The sequence below is a fragment of the Podarcis bocagei genome (assembly GCF_964188305.1).
Source record: "Podarcis bocagei genome assembly, chromosome: Z".
Lineage (NCBI taxonomy): Eukaryota > Metazoa > Chordata > Lepidosauria > Squamata > Lacertidae > Podarcis > Podarcis bocagei.
Window position 1 is genome coordinate 448419 of NC_138140.1, and position 7500 is coordinate 455918.

General features: G+C 59.7%; 1 protein-coding gene across 1 annotated transcript in view; it reads left to right on the forward strand.

Moving 5' to 3' along the window:
- Positions 1–7500, forward strand: part of LOC308579225 (cytoplasmic dynein 2 intermediate chain 2-like) — a 16907-nt gene that overhangs the window by 5416 nt on the left and 3991 nt on the right. Inside the window, exons 4-6 of the mRNA XM_081180052.1 lie at positions 1594–1751; positions 4024–4133; positions 6057–6215. Coding sequence (XP_081036178.1) covers positions 1594–1751; positions 4024–4133; positions 6057–6215 — 427 coding nt within the window. The remainder of the gene's footprint in view (positions 1–1593; positions 1752–4023; positions 4134–6056; positions 6216–7500) is intronic.

Consider the following 7500-nt stretch of genomic DNA (forward strand, 5'->3'; position numbering starts at 1 on the left):
AAGATTTTTCACCCCAGAGATATTTCCCCCAGAGATATTTCACCCCAAAGATTTTTCTCCCCAGAGATATTTCACCCCAAAGATATTTCACCCCAGAGATATTTCACCCCAGAGATATTCCCCCCAAAGATTTTTCACCCCAGAGATATTCCCCCCAGAGATTTTTCACCCCAAAGATATTTCCCCCCGAAGATTTTTCACCCCAGAGATATTTCCCCCCGAAGATTTTTCTCGCCAGAGATATTTCACCCCGAATATATTCCCCCCGGAGATATTTCCCCCCGAATATATTCCCCCCGGAGATATTTCCCCCCGAATATATTCCCCCCGGAGATATTTCCCCCCGAATATATTCCCCCCGGAGATATTTTCCCCATATATATCCCCCCCATATATTTCCCCCCATATATTCCCCCAGAGATATTCCCCCCTGAAGATTTTTCTCCCCAAAGATATTCCCCCGAATATTTTTCACCCCAAAGATTTCCCCCCGAAGATTTTTCACCCCACAGATATTTCCCCCAGAGATTATTTCACCCCAAAGATATTTCACCCCAAAGATATTTCCCCCAGAGATTTTTCACCCCAGAGATATTTGCCCCAGAGATATTTCACCCCGAACATATTCCCCCTGGAGATATTTTCCCCATATATATTGCCCCCCCAATATATTCCCCCCGGAGATATTCCCCCCCGAAGATTTTTCACCCCAAAGATATTTCACCCCAAAGATATTCCCCCAAAGATTTTTCTCCCCAAAGATTTTTCACCCCAAAGATTTCTCTCCCCAGAGATATTTCCCCCCGAATATATTCCCCCCGGAGATATTTCACCCCGAACATATTCCCCCTAGAGATATTTCACCCCGAACATATTCCCCCTAGAGATATTTCCCCCCGAATATATTCCCCCCAGAGATATTTCCCCCCGAATATATTCCCCCCAGAGATATTTCACCCCGAATATATTCCCCCCAGAGATATTTCACCCCGAACATATTCCCCCCAGAGATATTTCACCCTGAACGTATTCCCCCTAGAGATATTTCACCCCGAATATATTCCCCCCGGAGAGATTTCACCCCGAACATATTCCCCCTAGAGATATTTCACCCCGAATATATTCCCCCCAGAGATATTTCACCCCGAACATATGCCCCCTGGAGATATTTTCCCCATATATATTCCCCCCAAAGATTTTTCACCCCAAAGATATTTCACCCCAAAGATTTTCCCCCAGAGATATTTCACCCCAAAGATATTCCCCCCAGAGATTTTTCACCCCAAAGATATTTCCCCAGAGATATTTCACCCCAAAGATATTTCACCCCGAACATATTCCCCCTGGAGATATTTTCCCCATATATATTCCCCCCATATATATTCCCCCCCATATATTCCCCCCAGAGATATTTCACCCCAAGGATATTTCACCCCAAAGATATTTCACCCCGAAGATTTTTCACCCCAGAGATATTCCCCCCAAAGATTTTTCACCCCATATATATTTCCCCCAGAGATATTTCACCCCAGAGATATTTCCCCCCAAATATATTCCCCCCATCTTCCTTTCTCCCCCCATCTCTCCCCCCAGATTGGACGACGGCGACTGGGGGGCCGACAAATCCTACGTCTGCGCCTGGAACCTCGACCGCCGGGCCCCCGACCCCCAGCGCCCCGATCTGGTCCTGGAGGCCCCCAGCGCCGCCATGGGGCTGGCCTTCCACCCGCGCCGCCCGTCCGTCATGGCCGGTAGGTCCGCCCTCGTGTCTGTCGGCCAATCCGGTGTCTCGTCCCTGCGGGAGGAAGGGGCGGGTCTTACGTCCCGGCGGCCAATCCGGCCTTTCTCTCCCCAACCCCTATTGGTTCAAGCGGGAGGAAGGGGCGGGTCTTGCGTCCCGCCGGCCTATCGGTCTTACGACCCCCTGCCTTCCCCAAACCCCTATTGGTTCTAGCAGGAGGAAGGGGCGGGTCTTACGTCCCGGCGGCCAATCCGGCCTCATGTCCCCCCACCTTCCCCAAACACCTATGGGAGGAAGAGGCGGGTCTTACGGCCCGTCGGCCAACCCGGTGTCTTGTCCCCGCCTTCCCCAAGCCCTATTGGTTCAAGCGGGAGGAAGGGGCGGGTCTTACGTCCCGTCGGCCAATCCGGCCTTTCTCTCCCCAACCCCTATTGGTTCAAGCGGGAGGAAGGGGCGGGTCTTGCGTCCCGCCGGCCAATCGGTCTTACGACCCCCTGCCTTCCCCAAATCCCTATTGGTTCTAGCAGGAGGAAGGGGCGGGTCTTACGGCCCGTCGGCCAACCCGGTGTCTTGTCCCCGCCTTCCTCAATCCCTATTGGTTCTAGCGGGAGGAAGGGGCGGGTCTTACGGCCCGTCGGCCAATCCGGCCTTCCTCTCCCAGAACCCGATTGTTTCGAGTGGGAGGAAAGGGCGGGTCTTGCATCCATCGGCCAATCCGGTGTCTTGTCTCCGCCTTCCCCAACCCCTATTGGTTCTAGCGGGAGGAAGGGGCGGGTCTTGCATCCATCGGCCAATCCGGTGTTCCTTCCCCAACCCCTATTGGTTCAAGCGGGAGGAAGGGGCGGGTCTTGCATCCATCGGCCAATCCGGTGTCTCTTCCCCATACCCCTATTGGTTCAAGCGGGAGGAAGGGGCGGGTCTTACGGCCCGTCGGCCAATCCGGCCTCCTGTCCCCCCACCTTCCCCAAACCCTTATGGGAGGAAGGGGCGGGTCTTGCGTCCCCTCGGCCAATCCGGCGTCTCGTCCCCCCAGTTCCTTCCCCAACCCCTATTGGTTCAAGCGGGAGGAAGGGGCGGGTCTTACGGCCCGTCGGCCAACCCGGTGTCTTGTCCCCGCCTTCCTCAATCCCTATTGGCTCTAGCAGGAGGAAGGGGCGGGTCTTGCATCCATCGGCCAGTCCGGCGTCTCGTCCCCCCAGTTCCTTCCCCAACCCCTATTGGTTTAAGCGGGAGGAAGGGGCGGGTCTTCCATCCCATCGGCCAACCCGGTGTCTTGTCCCCGCCTTCCCCAACCCCTATTGGTTCAAGTGGGAGGAAGGGGCGGGTCTTACGGCCCGTCGGCCAATCCGGCCTTTCTCTCCCCGAACCCGATTGTTTCGAGTGGGAGGAAGGGGCGGGCCTTGCTTCCGCCGGCCAATCCGGCTTCTCCTCTCCCCTCGCAGTGGGGCTGTTCAGTGGGGAAGTCCTGGTGTGGGGCGGACAGAGGAAGGGGCGGGTCTTCCATCCCCTCGGCCAATCCGGCCTCTCCCTCCCCAACCCCAGTTGGCTCCAATGGGAGGAAGGGGTGGGTCTTCCCTCCCGTCGGCCAATCGGACGCCTCTCTTCCTTTCAGTGGGGCTGTTCAGTGGGGAAGTCCTGGTCTGGAAGGAATGGGGCGGGTCTTCCTTCCCTTGGCCAATCCGGCGTCTCGTCCCCCCAGTGCCTCAACCTGATTGGCTCCAGCGGGAGGAAGGGGCGGATCTTCCGTCCCCTCGGCCAATCGGACTTCTCCTCTCCCCTCGCAGTGGGGCTGTTCAGTGGGGCAAGCGGGAGGAAGGGGCGGGTCTTCTGTCCCTCGGCCAATCTGGCGCCTCTTGCCCCGCCTTCCCCAACCCCATTGGCTCCAGTGGGAGGAAGGGGCAGGTCTTCCCTCCCTCGGCCAATCAGGCGCCTCTCTCTCTCTCGCAGTGGGGCTGTTCAGTGGGGAAGCCCTGTTGTGGGGCTAGTTGGGGGGCGGGTCGTGCATCGCATTGGCCAATCCGGCCTCTCCCTCCCCAACCCTGTTGGCTCCAGTGGGAGGAAGGGGCGGGACTTCCCCCCCTCGGCCAATCAGCCGCCTCTCTCTCTCTCGCAGTGGGGCTGTTCAGTGGGGAAGTCCTGGTCTGGAAGGAAGGGGCGGGTCTTCCTTCCCTTGGCCAATCCGGCGTCTCGTCCCCCCAGTGCCTCAACCTGATTGGCTCCAGCGGGAGGAAGGGGCGGGTCTTGCTTCCCCTCGGCCAATCGGGCCCCTCTCTTCCTTTCAGTGGGGCTGTTCAGTGGGGAAGTCCTGGTCTGGGACACCGGCCGGCCGGAAGACCCACTGATTTGGAGGAGCGGGATGACGGACGACTCGCACACGGACCCCGTGTACCAGGTAGGCGGGTCCCCGAAAGGCGGGTCAGGTGACCAGGGGGCGGGTCCTTTGCTGACTTCCTGTCATGTGTCCCTTGCTCACTTCCTGTCATGTGACTCAGGAAGGGTGTGGCCCTTTCTGACTTCCTGTCATGGGATGCAGGGCGACTTGCACACGGACCCCGTGTAGCAGGTGGGTGAAAAGGGGTCATGTGACCCGGGGGAGGGCGGGGTCCCTGTCTGACTTCCTGTCATGTGATGCAGGACGACTTGCACACGGACCCCGTGTAGCAGGTAGGGAAAAGTGGGTCATGTGACCCGGGGGAGGGCGGGTCCATTGCTGACTTCCTGCCGTGTGAGCCGGGGAGGGCGGGCCCTGTTCTGGCTTCCTGTCATGTGAGCCGGGGAAGGAAGTGTCCCTTGCTGCCTTCCTGTCATGTGATGCAGGACGACTTGCACACGGACCCTGTGTAGCAGGTAGGGAAAAGTGGGTCAGGTGACCCGGGGGAGGGCGGGTCCTTTGCTGACTTCCTGTCATGTGTCCCTTGCTCACTTCCTGTCATGTGACTCAGGAAGGGTGTGGCCCTTTCTGACTTCCTGTCATGGGATGCAGGACGACTCGCACACGGACCGCGTGTACCAGGTAGGCGGGGTTCCCGAAATGTGGGTCAGGTGACCAGGGGGAGTGCGGGTCCCCGTCTGACTTCCTGTCATGTGAGCTGGGGAAGGAAGTGTCCCTTGCTGCCTTCCTGTCATGTGATGCAGGACGACTTGCACACGGACCCTGTGTAGCAGGTGGCTGAAAAGGGGTCATGTGACCCGGGGGAGGGCGGGTCCCGGTCTGACTTCCTGTCATGTGATGCAGGACGACTTGCACACGGACCCCGTGTAGCAGGTAGGGAAAAGTGGGTCATGTGACCCGGGGGAGGGCGGGTCCATTGCTGACTTCCTGCCGTGTGAGCCGGGGAGGGCGGGCCCTGTTCTGGCTTCCTGTCATGTGAGCCGGGGAAGGAAGTGTCCCTTGCTGCCTTCCTGTCATGTGATGCAGGACGACTTGCACACGGACCCTGTGTAGCAGGTAGGGAAAAGTGGGTCAGGTGACCCGGGGGAGGGCGGGTCCTTTGCTGACTTCCTGTCATGTGTCCCTTGCTCACTTCCTGTCATGTGACTCAGGAAGGGTGTGGCCCTTTCTGACTTCCTGTCATGGGATGCAGGACGACTCGCACACGGACCGCGTGTACCAGGTAGGCGGGGTTCCCGAAATGTGGGTCAGGTGACCAGGGGGAGTGCGGGTCCCCGTCTGACTTCCTGTCATGTGAGCTGGGGAAGGAAGTGTCCCTTGCTGCCTTCCTGTCATGTGATGCAGGACGACTTGCACACGGACCCTGTGTAGCAGGTGGCTGAAAAGGGGTCATGTGACCCGGGGGAGGGCGGGTCCCGGTCTGACTTCCTGCCGTGTGAGCCGGGGAAGGAAGTGGCCCTTTCTGACTTCCTGTCAAGGGATGCAGGACGACTTGCACACGGACCCTGTGTAGCAGGTGGCTGAAAAGGGGTCATGTGACCCGGGGGAGGGCGGGTCCCTGTCTGACTTCCTGTCACGCGACCTGGCACAGGAAGTGTCCCTTTCTGCCTTCCTGTCATGTGATGCAGGACGACTTGCACATGTGACCCGGGGGGAGGGCGGGTCCCAGTCTGACTTCCTGTCATGTGACTCGCGAGCGACTGGCACACGGACCCTGTTGTCGTGTGAGCCGGGGGAGGACGGGCCCTGTTCTGACTTCCTGTCATGTGAGCCGGGGAAGGAAGTGTCCCTTGCTGACTTCCTGTCACGTGACTGCAGGACGACTCGCACATGCTTTCATTTGAGTTTGATCTCGATTTCGATGATTTCGATTTCTTGAATCGGAAATCCAAGATGGCCGCCCTCCCTTCCCCCCCCAATCAGGTGACCTGGTTGCCGGGCGACAAGCAGCCCCGCCTCCTGAGCTCCTCGACCGACGGCAAGATCCTCCTATGGCAGGAGGAGAAGGACGGCCTCCTCGAACCCGTGGCCGGCTTCGCCTTGGCCCCACGGCAGATCCCCCGGGGGGCCAGGCCCAAGAAGGTCAGCTGGGGGGTCGGGGTAGGGGGTCGGGGTTAGGTGTCATGGTTGGGGGTTGGGGGTCAGGGTTAGGTGTCATGGTTGGGGGTCAGGGTTAGGTGTCATGGTTGGGCGTCGGGGTTGGGGGGCAGGGTTGGGTGTCATGGTTGCGAGTTGGGGTTGGGGGTCAGGGTTAGGTGTCAGGGTTGGGGGTCAGGGTTGGGGGTCAGGGTTAGGAATCATGGTTGGGCGTCGGAGTTGGGGGTCAGGGTTAGGGGTCAGGGTTGGGGGTCATGGTTGGGGGTTGGGGGCAGGGTTAGGTGTCATGGTTGGGGGTTAGGGGTCAGGGTTGGGGGTCAGGGTTAGGGGTCATGGTTGGGGGTTGGGGGGCAGGGTTAGGTGTCATGGTTGGGGGTTAGGGGGCAGGGTTAGGGGTCAGGGTTGGGGCTCATTGTTGGGCGTCGGGGTTGGGGGTCAGGGTTAGGTGTCATGGTTGGGGGGCAGGGTTGGGGGCCAGGGTTAGGTGTCAGGGTTGGGGGTCAGGGTTAGGTGTCATGGTTGGTTGTCGGAGTTGGGGGTCAGGGTTAGGGGTCATGGTTGGGGGTCGGGTTGGGGGTCAGGGTTGGGGGTCATGGTTGGGGGTCAGGGTTGGGGGTCAGGGTTAGGGGTCATGGTTGGGCATCGGGGTTGGGGGGCAGGGTTGGGTGTCATGGTTGCGAGTTGGGGTTGGGGGTCAGGGTTGGGGGTCAGGGTTGGGGGTCAGGGTTAGGAATCATGGTTGGGCGTCGGAGTTGGGGGTCAGGGTTAGGGGTCAGGGTTGGGGGTCATGGTTGGGGGTTGGGGGCAGGGTTAGGTGTCATGGTTGGGGGTTAGGGGTCAGGGTTGGGGGTCAGGGTTAGGGGTCATGGTTGGGGGTTGGGGGGCAGGGTTAGGTGTCATGGTTGGGGGTTAGGGGGCAGGGTTAGGGGTCAGGGTTGGGGCTCATTGTTGGGCGTCGGGGTTGGGGGTCAGGGTTAGGTGTCATGGTTGGGGGGCAGGGTTGGGGGCCAGGGTTAGGTGTCAGGGTTGGGGGTCAGGGTTAGGTGTCATGGTTGGTTGTCGGAGTTGGGGGTCAGGGTTAGGGGTCATGGTTGGGGGTCGGGTTGGGGGTCAGGGTTGGGGGTCATGGTTGGGGGTCAGGGTTGGGGGTCAGGGTTAGGGGTCATGGTTGGGCGTCAGGGTTGGGGGTCAGGGTTGGGGGTCATGGTTGGGCGTCGGGTTGGGGGTCAGGGTTGGGCCCCCCTCCTTTCCTCCTCCTGCCCCATAGCAT